At 40.4% G+C, this 17,352-nt stretch overlaps 1 protein-coding gene across 1 annotated transcript in view; it reads right to left on the reverse strand.

Moving 5' to 3' along the window:
- Positions 1–14,341, reverse strand: part of TRIM66 (tripartite motif containing 66) — a 52,678-nt gene extending 38,337 nt beyond the window's left edge. The window contains exons 1-4 of the mRNA XM_050336708.1: positions 14,337–14,341; positions 13,137–13,242; positions 12,641–12,815; positions 2,304–2,407 (exon numbers count right to left, since the gene is read on the reverse strand). Of these exons, the coding sequence (XP_050192665.1) occupies positions 2,304–2,407; positions 12,641–12,815; positions 13,137–13,242; positions 14,337–14,341 (390 nt within the window). The remainder of the gene's footprint in view (positions 1–2,303; positions 2,408–12,640; positions 12,816–13,136; positions 13,243–14,336) is intronic.
- Between the last annotated feature and the right edge of the window lie 3,011 nt (positions 14,342–17,352).

The raw sequence follows: 17,352 nt of genomic DNA on the forward strand, positions 1-17,352 counted from the left end.
ACATATTAGGTAAATTAAGAGAATGATGGCAGTTCAGTTGTCTCAGCTAGATGACCTGGTGCTTCTCCTTTTGATGTCCCCAGTGGTGAAATTATGGCTTTAATTTTGGGGCTGGTAGTAGTGGTTAAAGACAGTTAGCAAGCAAGCTACATGACTCGACTGTTAATAAAAAGGAAGTAAGCCAAAAACTGTGAGGAAGGTTCACAATTTGCTCTAGGGTACTCATATCCTCCAGTGAGAAATAAGCTTCACTGAACAGCTCTTAGATCTCCGAAGGGATTACAGAAAAGAAAAACCTTCTTTTAAAGATGGTTTGAAAAAAATATTCTAATGCTTTTGAAGACATTAGATATTCTCATTTGATTTCCTTTCTACACAAATTCTCATGGAAAAATAAATGATGTGAGTCACAGTAATTAAGAAATCCCAGTATAGTAAGTGCATTTTAAACATTCAGAAATATCTTATGAATCTGCTGCTTCTTTTTGAAGAGTGTATGTGAATAGACCCCTTCTTGCTTTAGATCATGTTATGTTGTACTCTACAAGCAACTTATACGTAAGGATGTCAACACACTTTGCATTGACTTTACTTCCCCAGAACACTCCATGGATTAGGTTACACATTCTTTATTTTTCAAAAATAGAAAAAGTGAAACACAGAAATGACCAACAGGGAAGAAGTGCATCACCTCTGGAACTTTTTCCAACCATGTCACTGGGAAAGTCACTTGCTCAATTTAAATAGGTCTCAGGCCTTCATCACAGGACAGAACTGGATCTATAAATTGTTGCTGCCTCTACAGAGGTTAAGAGGAGTGGAAAGACATATCCTCTTTACATTATGGAAGTGTAAAGTCCCTGGAACTGAATATCCAATATGGCTATCCAGTTTCCTTAGGAATCAAAAGTGCAAAAGAGACAGACTGAGGCCCAGGAGCTGGTGCAGAAGGTGAAGTCCTGTATCCCTGCTTCTTGATTTCTCTTCCCTTGCCTTGGATCCCCTTTTTGTATAAAGCAGCCAGCAGGCTACAGAGTCATTTTGACAAGTTTTCACCTGTTTTAACTCCCAGCTATAGGTAGTACTATCTCATTCTGAAATCAATATTACTCATGTAAATAATAGAATAGTGTTTTGTAACATAGGGGGCAGAGATACACAGCTTTCTCTGTCGCTCCTGTCAACCCAAAGTAGTGGCAACTACAAACAGTCCTGCCTGTTAACTGGGTATTTAACAGAAGTGAAATCCATCTATGTACAGTATCAATACAAGGCCAAAGTCATAATCCTTTGTCTTCTGATTACCCTTTGAATCCATTCCCCAATGGGAAAATCCAAGTGGTGTGACTCTTCTTATCATTAAAACAGACAATCAGAAAATTATAATTGCCCACATGATCTAATGGGTAATATTGTTGTAACCATTCCGTTAACAATCTGCTGCTGTGGCCAGCAGGTCAAGGAGGTGATCCTCCCCCTCTGCTCAGCTCTAGGGAGGCCACAGGGAGTACTGTGTTCAATTCTGGTCTTCACAACTCTCAAGAGAGACAAAAAGCTACTAGAGAGGGTCCAGTGGAGGCCACAAAGATGATGAGGAATCTTGAGCATCTCTCATATGAGGGGAGACTCTGGGAACTGAGCACGAGATGGGACCTCGTTAATGCACATAAATATCTCAAAGGGCTGCCAAGAGGATGGTGCCAGACTCTTTTCAGTGGTGCTCAGTGACAGAACGGGGAGCAATGGACAAACTATAACATAAGAAATTTCATCTCAACAGGAGGAAAAACTTTCTATTGAGTGTGGCAAAGCACAGGAACAGGCTGCCCAGGGAGTGCATGAAGTCTCCCTCTCAAGACATTCAAACCCCACCTGGACATGTTCCTGTGTCACCTGCTCTGGGTGACCCTGCCTTTGTGGGGAGGTTGGACTGGGTGATCTCCAGAGGTCCCTTATAACATCGACTATTCTGTGATGTTTTTACTTTGCGTTGAGAGCAGAAAGAAGGCAATGAGGAATCCAGGAGTTTCAGTATCTTCCTAATATACTGATTATCACAGATACACTAGGATCAATATTTTTAATTGGCTATTTGAAATATAGAGAGTAAAACTGGTTCTTCAACTAAAATTTATAAAGTACAATCAAGTCAGTATGTCCATCTCTAGCAGCAAAGCAATTCCAGTGCTGCATAAGCAAAATGTTGAATCTGTTGTTCAAAACAAAATTTGCTCTGTTTTCAGTGTTCTTCTGGTACTGTTTCAACAACCCACAAGGCAACCAACTTAGTGGTTTTCACTTACCTTTGCCATAGCTGAATCACCAGGCGGAAAGTCCTTGAGGAAGAAATTCTCAACTACATCCCTTGCAAAGCAGGTCTGTTTGCACACAGGACAGGAAAGGATACCTGAATTTTTAAGAAAAGAAAACCACCACAAATAAAACAATGCAACACCAGCCATGTGAACCAGGAAGTTGTACAAACCACACTTCAGTATCGTGGTTTTTATATCACACGGGCAGTTCCAGGAAACTAAGGCATCCTTCAAGCCCTAAGTTACATGTGGCTAGATCTAGTTCCATACATAGAAAAGACAAACACAGCAACAAAATCCCTAGAAAAACACTATAGTTCAGTTGACTTATTTCAATATTTATCAGCGATACCTGTATGTCCAAATTCTCATTAATTCATTAAGGTTTACAGATTTGATTAAAAAGGACCTGCACTTTAAAATGTATTTCCTTGTTACAGATCTACTTATGCTTTCTGATATTTTCTAAGGTTCTCCTGGATCAGCCTGACATCACCAGAGGAGTATACAAGCATAAAACACACACTCCTTAATACTAGTTTCACAGTGCAGGATGCTCTCAAGTGAAGTGACAGAGGAGCAACATGCTTCTTGGAGAAGCAACAAGTCAGAATACAGGTAAAGGATAAAATAAAACAGTTGCATAAAGAAGAGTAAGAATCACAAACCATCTATCAAAACATGACCACCCCTAAAGCACAGCAAAGCAAAAACAAAAAAGCAGTATGAACAGCAAAAACTGTTCCACTTTCATCATCTACTGAACACAACTGGGATTAATCTTTGTGTCTGTCTGGGCTGAGAACCAGCAGTTCAAGGAGGTGTCCATAACTGTACACCTGCATTTTTTCACCTCTGTTATATCATTCCCTGACTTCCTGGGCTAGGACTTATATTTGGCTAGAAGCTCCAGTGCTTTGATTTTGGTGTTCTTTTTAAAAGGACAGTGCATGTTTTTGAAAACAGTCCTTCAGAGATGGTGGTGGTGTCTATTTTACCTTACCAAGTCTTTTTTTTATTCAAGATTTTCTGTTCTGTTGAGAACAGATTTTCAGTGCTATGTTCACCTTGCCAATTCACCTGTTTATGATAACTACCAGTATTTTCCATGACTAAATGGTGTAAACTCACTTAAAGCAAGATTTTAAAAGCAAGATCAACAACAATATTCTACTGAACTATGTTAAATGTGCTCTTTTCCCTTCACTAAAATTATTTTTGCATATGGAGAATGGCTTGTAGGTTAATTATAACCTTAAGTTGTTTATTACTCTTTGTATTAAATAGTTAAAGTGAGATTCACATTTTGCAGGTGCTTAGTATTACCTGTCCTTTAGAACATGGCTCCTTCAGTCCCTGGCCAGATGTACAATGCTAATTCTGAATGTCTTCCATTCTCCAGTAGCCCAGAGCTGGGCTACTGTAACTTTAACAGCAGCATTTTACATTGACACACAAACCCCAAAACATTCCTACATTACCACTTCCGACAAAAGCACTACGCAGTCAGATGTCTGATCATGTTCACTTTCATTCATAAATGTTTTGAAGAAACCTTGAGTTCTGATACATCACCTTTGAAGAGTATACCTTACTAAGAACCACTTCCACGAGCTTTAGGTCTCTTTTCTTACAAATCTTGTATAAAAGCAAAAGGACAATTGTTTCTTATTTTCCAAGGTTGCATTTACAACAGAACTGTCATTTGGGGGCCCAAGTAGCAGGCTATGGTGTACCTAAAGTAGTTTAACTGTGCAGTTCACACAGCAGTGAGCGTTCATGTAGACAAGAGAAGGGACAAGCAGTACCCACATGACTGTGCAACTCAGCTACGAGGTATCCCCAGGGAAAGGGCAACACAAGCAATTGCCGAGGCTCTGCTCATCTTCTGGGTGTGTAACCTGAATCTTGTTTAACTGTATTCTGGTCACGGGAGTTACAAAGATAATAAAAATTTATCTGATAAAAGATGCCTGTGATGGCAGAAAGCTGTAGAAGTCTTTTAAACTTTCCCTTAATATAACGAGTGCAGCTGAAAAGGTATCTTAATTACCTGCAACTTTTGTAGCTAATCATGTCTTCTTATGTTACACCCTAGGACAACACACTAGGTCACCCTGAAACCTCTCCATTCTTTCTCAAATCAGTGTGTGTGTGTCTTTTAGATATCTCTTAACAGCTCAGTTCTCTAGAGAAATGTCAAAACAACAGGAGCACTGCAGTAAGCAAGACAAGCTGTGTTACACTGACAGTGCCCTCCTACTCCTCGTAAATGGTGCATACTACAAGCACTAATGAATTCTAGTGCTAATTCCTAGGAGGTGAAACAGTTTTCAAGTTTCCCTGTGAGCACTGCACAAAGTGCCAGAGTTGTAACAGCAGCAGAAAGAAAAAGACAGATACGTTGTGACTGAAAACCTAGGAAGTAGGATACCTCCTTTCCAAGCAGGTTCTCAAATAAGGCTCATGGGACAAGCTCTAATTCTCCGTGCAGTGAATAGGAAACCATCTCCTGACTTCACAGAGAATTGCCTTAAGCCCTTTGAGACTTGGAAGTAGTTTCTTTCTCCCATAACAGCATTGCCCAAGCAGGGCCAGTTCTGGATCTGGTAAACACTGAGAGAAGACCTCTGTACTGAGGCTACAGAATACACTGCAAATTGACCAGAGGGGAAATTACCAACAGGTTACTTTCTGTAGTAAGAAATGCATGACTCGCACAGTTATTCTCTCATCTACATGCCACATGAGTGAGCACACAGTCTTACACAAAACATTTTTGGGAACAGCTGCTTGCTGGGAAACAAAAACATAGAACTTCACCATAGCAAGGACAACTTCTGTCTACACACCACATAAGATAAAAAAGTTAATATTGCAGTTACTATTTCATGTCATTCAGTTAGTGTGGAATGTTATATCAAATTATACCAATGATACTTAATATGAATGCCTATGACCTCAGGCATGTTCATGTGAACTTTAAATTCTGCTAATTTGTTACAAACCAGTGAAGTATAGAATACAGTATAATTAGAATGCATTAATTTGATAATGAGCAAGACTGTCTTTTAAGTGTTTTTAAATTACAAACATTTAGAGCAAACTTCAATACTTTTCACCCTTGGAAAGCATAAATCATGCATGGATTCTCCACAAAATCATCCTTATATATTTTGAGAAATGCAGTGGTACTAAGAAATGTGAAAAAGTCAAGATTTTGAAGGTAGATGACATTGCTGATTATGGTTTTATGATTTTATTGTTATGATTACTGCTTCTATGATTAAGTGATATCCAAAAGTGATGCCCTGAATGCCACGGCACAATTTTTTCTTCAGGTTCTATATCCAAGTTATGCTACTGAAATCAGTGCTGTTCCAGACATACACATGGAGCCAGTTGCACACACACAGATCAGAACTTTGTATTAGACTCACTACAACAGACCAGGTACAGCTTTGATTGCGTAAATGTCAAAGTGTACATTAACTATCCAAGTAACTGTAAATTACAACGATTTAAAATCTAAAACTCCCCTGAGATGAACACAACACATGTAGAGCCCTCAGTTTAATTAAAAAAAAAAAAATCAAAAAAAGAAGAGCATAACAGTTAACAGAAAAAATAATGGAGACACCATGGCAATACAGTATCAGAAGTCATCTCCTACCCATAGGAGAACTAATCAAAAGCACCTTCTTACCTGTCCTAATACTGACTTCCATATCTAAGACTTTATTAAAAGCACACAAGACAGATTTTCACCTTGCTGGAAGAGGGATTACCTGAATGTGATGGCTTCAGAGATCATACTTGTTCAGCTAATTGGGCCTATTTGATACTTTTTCTGTTCAATAAAAGCCTGTGCTCTCTGGAAGTGCCCAACCTTTTTCAATATAAATTCCCCAAAGAATCTAATGTTAGCTTGGCATAATAAATACACTGCAGAATGGTTTGCAAAGCAATTAGCCTGAAATTAAGCAAACCTCACATACGTATTTACAAATAGTCACAAGCAGCAGCTACATCAACAATTCAAGGGGAGGGCACTATGTTGTGCTTGTGTTCAAAGTGCAAATCACCAGTAAAGTACAATTTCCTAGAAGCCCCTTACCTGTGCTCTGGATAAACAGTTAGAGAGCCACCCACAAAGTCACCTGTGTCAGGGAGCAGGTGTTATTAAGAGCTGCGCACACGGTGTGCTCCCTGGAATCAGGCTGTGCTGCGATGAAGACTGAAGTCACTCACCTTTCACAGAATATCTGGGGCTGCCCTGCTTCCTTTGGCCTGGAATGCTGACAACTCAGCAGGGAAGAAAGGTGTACTGGGCCACTGCAAGGTGCAGAGTTTTTCTCCTCTTGCTTTCTTTCTTGTCCATGCCTCTCAGATTCATTCAGGCTTCTGATAACTTAGTTATATTTTTCCTGAATAAAAATCCCATAGTCAAAATGAGTACCACTATCCTACTTCCTTTCTTGCCTGTGTCTTCTCTCAGTCCTCAGAAAAACCTGGAGCAGGTGTTCAGGTGGAAAAAGAGCTTTTTCAGATCCCGACAGTAGCAGGTCTTACAATGCCATTCAGTCCCACAGTACTTTTTGCAGGCCATTCCCTAAATATTTTTCTTGCCTTCCTACCTTACCACTGCCTTCAAACAACACTGTTAATCTGTTTTAAGAACCTGTACTTGGCAGACAGCTCATTTAAATATATCATTATTACAGCACTGTGGGTGAAAGGAAGAGTAGTCAGAAGCCCTAGAGACTCACTGTTTGTACGTATGAGAATGATGCAATTTCTGGATCTAAGCAGCAATTCAACATGGAATTACAGGATTTGAACAACAGTTTACATATTAAGAGATCAGGAGCCAAATTCAGCTATGATGCAATCATGATGCCTAAAGAGAGTCCATTATTGATATCAAAACCTCTAGAAGTAGGAGAAAGCTGAGAGAGCTGTTGACATGTTCTATTTCTGCATGGAAACTAAATTGATAGGAAGGAGGTAGGAATATTTGCATAAATTATCTTTTAGAAGTTCATTGACTCCTGCTGTTTAGCACTTGAAATCATTATTTATGACATCACATTTCACTGCTACAGAGATCACCATGAATTCAGAAAGTCTAGCAAGACTCCTAACGTTGGATTTAAGCCCTGCTTCACTAGGATACACAGAATGAAAACCCTATTTTGGGATTATATGAGGGGAAAAAAACCACATATAAGCTATTTACAGTGTATTTGAGTTATTGGCTAGTACTGAACAATCACTGGAGACCACAGTGTGCTGAACAGACTCCCACAAAGTTTCATTACCTGTGGGATTTAGAAGAATAGCCTTACACCGACATCCTTCCAGGGCTCTGCCACTCCTGTAACTACCATCCATAGCAGGATAGTGCATCTGAACACCACCACAAAAGACACCAGCACTAGAAGCGACAATATCTCTGTGAGTAGTTATGCCTATGTACAGGCATCTCTGAGCCCTGAGAAACTTCTGCAGCAGATGTTTACTTTGCTGAATTGGTCTGCAACCCTTTTTCATAAGCCACACATTTATCTCCATTCTCACACTCCCATCAGCAGCAGTAACTCGACAGAGGGTTGGGCAAAAATGAGAATTCAAAGGCAGTGAGTCCAGTAGTCAGATGCAGTCACCCAGCCTGAACACTGCAACTCCACACCTGGGGTATCCAAGATCAGCTTTCAGGAGAACAACCAGCTTCTGCCATGTAGTGTTCAAGCCTTAGTTCCCCCCAGGTCAGATCTCTCACACCCCACAGCACTTTCATTTCCATTAATGAAAGTTGCCACACTGCCTTACACCCAGGGAACAGTAAGCAGACATCAAGTAGTGACCCTCAGACAGAGTGTTCCTTTGTAGAAGCACAGATAAAGAAAGAACTAGAATTTCTGAGTGCCCTCAAGTATTTACTCCACCTGTATGACAGCAATCTAATTTATAAGTGACAGAGCTATGATAATTTGCAGCAAACACCTCTGAAACTGCAAAGTGTAACCTCTCCACCACGTATGGACACCGAGCACAAAGACCTTTTGAACACGAAAAGCTGAAGACCACAGTTTTGTTTCAAGGTCTTCCAGTCTGATCAGGTTTAACAAGAAAGAACCCTCCAGCTGGCTGTCTCAGAAATAAATCAATGCAGATAATTAACTTATTATTATCATGAGAATTGATTAGCATAAAGAAACAAACAGTGGAGCTACCATACACACCACATTTATACTTGCTGTCCACATGTTGCACCTATTCCTCTGCTCTTTTTCCTCCAACAACCATCAGAATAATTATTCTCAGAGAGCATTAACTACAGCTCAAGCTGCAGGCATAATTTACACTTCCTTGGAGACCCAATTATAGTTTATAGGAAACAGCTCTGAAGACAACCTCCCACTCTACAGTTTCGTATTTATATAACTAAACCCCTCATTGTTTCACTCGCCTTTTGGATCTGGCAGCTGAACAACACAGTGCAATGGGATGACTGATTTAAATCCATTTTAAGATGACTAAATCTATACACTGTGAACAGTTTCTGTCTTTAGAATAACCTTCCTACTTCCATTTTTCAGATGTAAAACATTTACCTGGTGTTAAGTGGCTCTAATTAAAGCAAAAGGGTATTTTCCTTCAGAGTTAATAGATGCATTGCATTGCATCACTTGCCTTGCATGAGTGCACCAAAATGTATTTTGAGGGTCCTGGAGACACCACAGCTGTACCAACACCAAGGCAGCCAAACTGTCTCACTGTAAGCCTAATTACGGTTTAAAGAACTCTGGCATTTTTTATCATTATTATTTCTTTTTTTAATACAGACTAAGTACAAGCTAAGGCACTGTGTGTTGACACCTGGAGTCTCCTTGAGCCAGTATATCATACTTCTTATGCCAAAACTTCACACTGAAAATGAGCCTGGAGCCAAAAGAGTCCTAGAGCTCAAAATCCTTTCCTTGAAATAACCCCTTTGAAGACATCTCTGACCACATTAAATGTAACTATGACCAATGCCTGGCTGACATTTGGATGTGCCTCACTAACAAGTGTTCACAATTAGGGATGCATGGTTACATCCAGCTAGCACCATACAAGCTGAAGAAAATGTTTATTTTCAGGAGTAAATAATAAAATACAGCAAGTGGACATCTGTCAACAGTTGAAGCCACATTTATTCTCTTTAAAAGTCTGTTTTTCTCTTAGTTTTATACAATCAGTTTGCATTTCCCATTTCTATATTAGGGAAATGGGTAACACAGGCCAAGCATTAAGGTAACAGAACCCAAGCATGGACAGTTTTTTACTTATGCAAAGAATGTGGACAGAAATTATGCACTCATTTTCCATGATTTTCGTTATCCAACCTAGAGAAGTACAAAAGGGTAAAGAACATTTTTAAAATAGAATTGCATTAAAAAAACCACACAAGTTCAATATAAAAACACGATAAAACTAAATGTAACACTTCACAAAGCAATTTACAAAGCTGGGCAACTACTAATCACATTTTACTAACATAAAGTGTAATTTAAAGGTCAGATTAATTATCCAATTCAGCCACAAACAATCTAAATAATACCAGGACTCGATATCAGTTAGCAGAAATCTCAAGGTGTTCCAGTACATCTTTCCTGATCTACCTTGTTCTCAGGGGTCTAAACTGTGATTGAGCAGTGGTTACCTATGACTTTTTTTTCCTTAAGGAAAATAAAACCAAACCAACGAATCCTTTAGGAGAGACAGTCTTGCAAAAACACGAACTGCTCACAACAGTGCACCTAAACTGGTTCACATTTTACTACTTTTGAAATTAATATTTAAAACACTGAAACAGTTTAAATAATTGAACAACTTACAGAGAGGAAGAATTTCAGAAATAGGGTAAGGAAAAGAAAAGAAAGACTGGGAACCTTAAAGTTCCCTTCATATAAGAAGCATATGCAGGAGCCAAACTCACAAAGACATCTTTCTTTTTCCACTCAAATTGCTTCCAAACTCTCAGTTCTCACACCTATACACATTCTGATATGTATGCAGTTTTTCCATGTGAGCTCTGGCTATCTCAGAGCTTCCTTTCATGAGTCACCTTAAACATACATGGGTATAAAAGTAAGTTCTAACACCAACACCCACCAAATATCAGGACTACTTACCTCCAGCTTGTCAGCAATTTCAGTACAGCAACAATAAACTAGAAAAGAGCTTTCTATTATGAGAGTACTTTACTTTCACTTGTAGTAAAGCAGCATACAGAAACCTGCAAATTCAAGTATGCTTTTTGTAGCAAATATCAGATTAACTTCACTTGGAAATACATTTAATTTTTCCTTTCTCACACTTTCTTAAAGAATCCACAGTGAGTAAGGAACACATTATTCTTACAGGCAATATTTTATGTTTACTCAGCTAAAGTGGTTTAGCACTTGCATGTAAAGTTTATTATTAGCACCTATGCACGATCATACTTAAAGATAACACTGAAAACTGAGTTGGCACTGTACTGCCCATAACTCAGCAACCAGTGCAGATAAGACAAGCAACATTTAGCATCATGTCAGCCCAAGAGCTCACAAATTTATCCTGGCTGACTTATGGTGGTAGCAGTTTCAGTCGTTGACTTAATTAAGAGACACAGATGTTTTGGTTTTGCTGCTTTCCTTGCTCATATATTAACTGAGTCTCTGCACCTGGTGTCTTACTTCATTTACCAGGTCATCACTGTTCATTATTTCTTTTCTCCGATCCTGCTCTTTCCCACAGAAATTCCCTGCCTATAAGAGAATGAGGAAGTAAACAGAGAAACTTCAAGAATACAGAAATAAATGAGTATTCATTTCATTTTACTGTAGACAAAGAATTACTGATTTGCTTGGATTCTTGATCCAGCTTGAACAAATATCTAATATTTTAACAACTCATGGGAACCTTTAGCTGTACTTTATCCAAGATCACCAAGTGGTGGAAGTTCACTTTTCCTCTTGGCAAACAGAAACTAAGAGGAGAGAGGAACAGCTTAAATGTCAAATGAGAATACATAACAAGTAATGGAGTGCTTGTTTCAACAGCATTTTTTATGGAGTAGACCCCTCAGACTTTAAGCCTACTATGACAACATTAAAAATTTTAAGGGGGCATTACTTGAAATGACTTCTTTGTTGCCTTTATCTTCTTCTCCTACCTTCATACCTTTTTCTATCTGTACCCTAAACACGAACAGCCTTTCTCCTTTGCCATTAAGTCATTCCCTTTTCCTTGAGTTTTGTGTTTTGCTAACCTTTCAACAGCAACCTCTTCAGCTGTTTCCATTTGTTCTCAAACCTGAAGTAGTCTAGATTGTGTTATCTCATCAATTCTGATTACCATCACCTCAGGGAAGGTATCTTCTCTTTCTACATGTTTCTAAAATCTGCTGTGGAAAAGATAATAAATGATACCTCTTACTCAACTAAAGTTCAAAGCCTATGAAAGTAAAACTAACCCATATGCCTTTGCTCTTCTTATAAATTAGTAATGAGTCTGGAATGCTTTCCCACAGCAACTAAGACTCATTCAGTTACAATTACTATATTCTCTCATATTAGTTTTAATCCAAAAGAAGTTACATATTTTCTTTTAACATCACTACCAAAAACTGTACTAATAACTTCAGGATTTCAAAAGGCACAGCCACAAATGCTTCTCATCCTTACGAGTTTACTCAGCTTGTTAGGGTGAGTTACAGCCTCAAGCGTGCAGGGAGAGAGAAACCACATTTACAAAGGAGATAAAAGGAACAGTTTCAGTGCACTAGAATACACATATTCTAATAGCAATTATTATGACCTCTAATAGAAACAAAGAACCGGATGTTTTGGTGGTGTTATTGGGGAGACACTGCAGTGGGGGTGAGGGAAGAACAAAGCTATCACCACCACCGGTACCATAGAAATGTCCAACATGTCAAAAAGATTGCAAAAAGATGCAGCTTGGAAACTACCTTGTAGCATTTATTCATTTATTAAGCTAAGAAAACCAAATATTCATAATGTCACACTTGGTAACTGAAACCTAGCCCATTCTGAAAAATGTTAAATGTTGCCTGACTGTCATTTCTCTTCAAAACACTGCTGTTGGATGAAAAACATAATGAAGAAGGCTTGTTCTCAATCCACTCTGCTCATACAAATCTGAACTGTCCTAATTTATCAATTTAAAGTTGTGCTGTAGAAGATTAGGCTTCAAAGTACTTCTCAGTCCACCTATTTTTATAATACTGTAATGCAAAGAGCCCAAGCCAGAGATCCTTCATACAATATTACCTTCATACAGAACTTCATACTGAGTGGGAATATAGCTGTATCCTTGAATCAAATCCGGAAGACAGTCCTTACAGAAGGAATGAAGGCAAGGCAGCATTCTCGGGTCTCTCCTACTCAGGTCCCATTTGCACACCAAACAGCTCCTCAGCAGATCCAGGGTCTCCATTTCTGTTGGCTGAAGTCTGACATCAAAAACATGAAGGTCACAAAATGGCTCATGACAAGCCCTTCACAAAACACTTGATCACTCAAGCGCAAACTAGAAGGCAACAGCGGGATGAACGATCAAACAAACAACATTTGTTTAGCCCTTGTGCAAAAAAGAAGAAGTTCCTCTCAGCTGAAAATCACATACCTGCTTTACAGAAAAGAATATCTTTGCAGATTGTTATGCAGGAAAGTGTGGTTTAAGGTTTACAAACCATGATCCCACTATCTCTCTAGTGTTTGCTACTTCTGTAAAAACTGAACTAATCTGTTCTATTGATCTACTTACAAAGCTGCTACCGGGCTGACTTGTCACACACTGTACATTTCCTGCTAGAAGCACTGAAACTGTGCAATAGAGATGACGATATTCTCTGACTATTTTTACAATTTCACTTAAATATTTTACAGTTTTCAGGTAAAGCAAATAATAACCAGAGCGCCCATCACTTCAGCAATTCATGTTAGAAAGCTGCCCTGAAAAGTGTACAGCATCTGCTGCCAATCTTCTTCATAGAAAATGCACTTCACAGTAATCAAATTTTGACTATCAAGATGACCACAGAACAGATTATAAACAAAACCTAAGCTTCCCACAAGCAGGACAGTGTTCCTCCTGCCAACCTAAGCTACCCAAGGTCAACTGAGAGTTTTGCAGCTCATGTTTTACCCTCTATTCTGAAATTATGAGAGATGTTGATCAGATACAACCTGCAAAGGGCAACTTCTGCAAGTTGCATCAGAGGAGAAAAAGCAAATAAAGTTTCCTCTGCAGTCACCCTTCTATCTGATCCAGCCTCCTGGGACCAATAGCCATGACATGGTGGCCTGCTACAAGCAGTATGTAACTGAAGCTACAATATCCAGATTTCCCCAGCACAGAAAAGAGTAGCTCTAATCTTAGAGTCATCTATTCTCTTGAAGGATTCTGTCCTGTGGGAGATTCCAGTTAGTAAGCAGCTCTGTTTCGGTTTTGGGTTTTTTTCTACAAGGCAAAAAATTTATGAGAGTCTCAGAAATTCACAACCAGAAAATTTTTAAGGGTTGCATCCTAAAGTCATTGGTAGTTAGAATATTTTAGAGAAAAAAATGGACCCTATGTTAAATTCTGCATCATACTTCATACCCAAGAACTGTTCTAGGTAGATATCCACTGACTTGACTGACAAATTACTTAGACAAATTCAAACCTACCACTAAAACTTAAGATTTCAATTTAAAAACTAGAGGTCTCTAGAAATTATCTGTGAATTGAATTGGCAATCGTACCTATGGTTTAACTAACATTATACTGGTGCTTATTACACAAAATTACTTTTTACAATGCATCTTCATCAACCATCTTTCAGAGGTAAATGCCACTAGAGCAGCACAGCCTCTCAGCTCACTCCATCTCTGTTGTTTCTTGCAAGTGCTGTTGCTAAGAAGACAAACTAGCACCCACAAAAACATGTCATTTCTGCAGTAGGAAGTTGAGGTCTTAGACTACCGCATTGTTTAGACAGAAAAACCACAGCCCAGGACCAAAGCATCCCTGCACAGAGAATCAGTGCAAACAAAGCCTGATACTGGGAAACGCTGTATCACCATAAAGGCCGAACCTGTGGCTGGAGGAGCAGACCAAGGTTACCCTACAATTTAATTCATGCTTTTTGCATATCATGAAAAACTATGTACAAGCTTTTTTGACAGGAGAGGGAAGAGAGTGATAAAAAGTGTTTAAAATTTCATGCTGAGACAGGTATGCAAATTAGTAGTCAGGCAGATGGAGGAAGAGAGGGCTGAGGTACTTAATGTCTTCTTTGCCTTGGTCTTTAATAGTAAGACTAGTTGTTCTCCGAGGACTCAGCCCCCTAAGCTGAAAGACAGGGACGGGGAGCAGAGTGAAACCTCTGTAAGCCAAGAGGAAATGGTCAACAACCTGCTACACCACTTGGACACACACAAGTCTATAGGGCTAGATGGAATCCACCCAAGTGTACTGAGGGAGCTGGTGGAAGTGCTCAATGAGACACTTTCAGTCATTTATCAGCAGTCCTGGCTAACTGGGGGGATCTCAGTTCACTGGTGGTCAGCAATTGTGACACCCAGCTACAAGAAGGGCTGGAAAGAGGATCCAGGGAACTACAGGCCTCTCAGCCTGACCCTGGTGCTGGGGAAGGCCATGGAGCAGATCATCTTAAGTACCATCTTATGACACTTGTGCAATAACCAGGGCATCAGACCCAGTCAGGATTCATTTATGAAAGGCTGGTCCTGCTTGACTGACCTGATCTCCTTCTATGACAAAATGACACACTTAGTGGATGAGAGAAAGGTTGTGGCTGTTGTCTATCTAAACTTCAGTAAAGTCTTTGACACATTTCCTCCAGCCTTCTCCTGGAGAAAATAGATGCACCTGGCTTGGATGGGTGTACTCTTGGCTGGAGTAGGAACTTGCTGGGTGTTGGGGCTCAGACAGTGGTGGTAGATGGGGTTATGACCAGATGGCAGCTGGTCACCAATGGTGTTCCCCAGGGCTCAGTATTGGGGCCAGTTCTGTTTAAGCTCTTTATCAATGATTTAGACAAGGGGATTGAGGGTACCCTCAGTCAGTTTGCAGATGATACCAAGCTGGGTGGGAGTGCTGATAAGCTGGAGGGCAGGAAGGCTCCACAGAGGGATCTGGACGAGCTGAATCAATGGGCTGAGACCCTGAGGTTCAACAAGGCCAGGTGCTGGGTCCTGTTCTTGGGTCACAACAACCCCAGGCAGAACTACAGGCTGGGGGCAGGGTGGCTGGAAAGGGGCCAAGTGGAAAAAGACCTGGAGGTGCTGTTTGACAGCAGCAGAACATGATCCAGCAGTGTACCCAGGTGGCCAAGAAGGCCAATGACATCCTGGCTTGGACCAGAAACAGAGTGGCCAGAATGACTAGGGAAGTGACTGTCCCCCTGTACTCAGCACTGCTGATGCCACACTTCAAACACATGTCCAGTTCTGGGCCCCTCACTACAAGAAAAATATTGAGGTTCTAGAACAAGTCCAGAAAAAGCCAATAGAGTTGGGGAAGGGTCTGGAGCACAAGTCTGATAAGGAGATGAGGGAGCTGGGGACGGCTCAGGGGAGACCTTATCACTTTCTACAGCTACCTGAAAGGAGGTTGTAGCAAGGTGGGGGTCGGCCTCTTCTCCCAGCAAGAGATAGCACAAGAGGATACAGCCTCAAGTTGTGCAAGGGGAGGTTTAGATGAGATATTTGGAAACATTTCTTCACTGAAAGGGTTGTCAGACATTGTAACACGCCACTCAGGGCAGTGGTGAAGTCACCATCCCTGAAAGTATTTAAAAGCTGTGTAGATGTGGCATTTAGGGACATGGTTATTGGTGGATCTGTCAGTGCTGGGTTAACAGTTGGACTCGATCTCAGATGTCTTTTCCAACCCAAATTATTCTACAGGTCTATAATTAGCAGTGACTTGGCTACAATGATGGGAAACACCAAGTCCAGCTGCAGTGACTACAAAGAAAATAAACTTCATTACATTTGGAGATGTACGGTGAGAATAACGAGGCAGGACACAGGATAGAAATAGACGAAGACCAGGAGAACGGGGGAGGCACCTGGCAGGCAGTCACAACCGGAATGGGAAACAAAGTGCTTTGCATATGTCACCCCAGAGGAGGGTAAGGAAAGGCAATGCACTGGGGCTGCCTTGGGATCAAAAAGGTCAGTCATGGCCTCGGGAAGGCAACAACCACCCCACCAAAAATTGATGGCAACCACACAGGTATCTCAGGACTGGAATTTCCAGCAAAGCATTAATGCATTTCAAACAAGAGAATTTTGTAATGGTACACTCTCATAACTTTACAATTTCTATGTTTGAGGGATGAACTCTCTACAAAAGTCTTTCAATTTCTTGTGATTATTTTTCTCCAATTTAATCAGATTTTTTTATTGCATCTTCTTCCGTCCATCAAAAGTGGACGTTGCTACAGAAGGCTCATTACAGCACTTTGAAATGTTATTAAGAGCAATTTCACTAGTTTTGTCTCTGGAGCAGGGCAGTCTGAGGGGACAGCATGCACCCTACAGCAGTGACAGACAGCCTCCTCCAGCACATCACCTCCTTCCCCAGCATGGCCCCTCTGGCAGCTACTCCTGCTTGACAGATTAAACAGCTCAGCCTCAAACCCCAGGTTTGAATTTGTCCTCCAGGCAGCTATGGCAGAAGCAGGCACAAGGCACAGGCAGCCACCAAGGAAAGAGAAGTCCTGCCTTGGCCTCAGTGTAGATGTGACAGGGAGAAGGCTCAGCTGTGCAAAACCCCAAGTCCACCCTAAATCCCAGCTGGTCTGCAGTGGGGCAGAGACCAGAGCTAGTGGGGCTGGCATGCCTCTCACAAAGAACATTTGGCATGACAAAATATTGCAAGACATAATTTTAAGACATTAAATATCAAAGAATTGAGAGTGGTATCTACTATGCATGTAAGTGAGCTGGTGTCACCTGCCTGTTGTCAT

The sequence above is a fragment of the Myiozetetes cayanensis genome, unplaced genomic scaffold (assembly GCF_022539395.1).
Source record: "Myiozetetes cayanensis isolate MyiCay16 unplaced genomic scaffold, myiCay2020 scf6-25, whole genome shotgun sequence".
Classification (NCBI taxonomy): domain Eukaryota; kingdom Metazoa; phylum Chordata; class Aves; order Passeriformes; family Tyrannidae; genus Myiozetetes; species Myiozetetes cayanensis.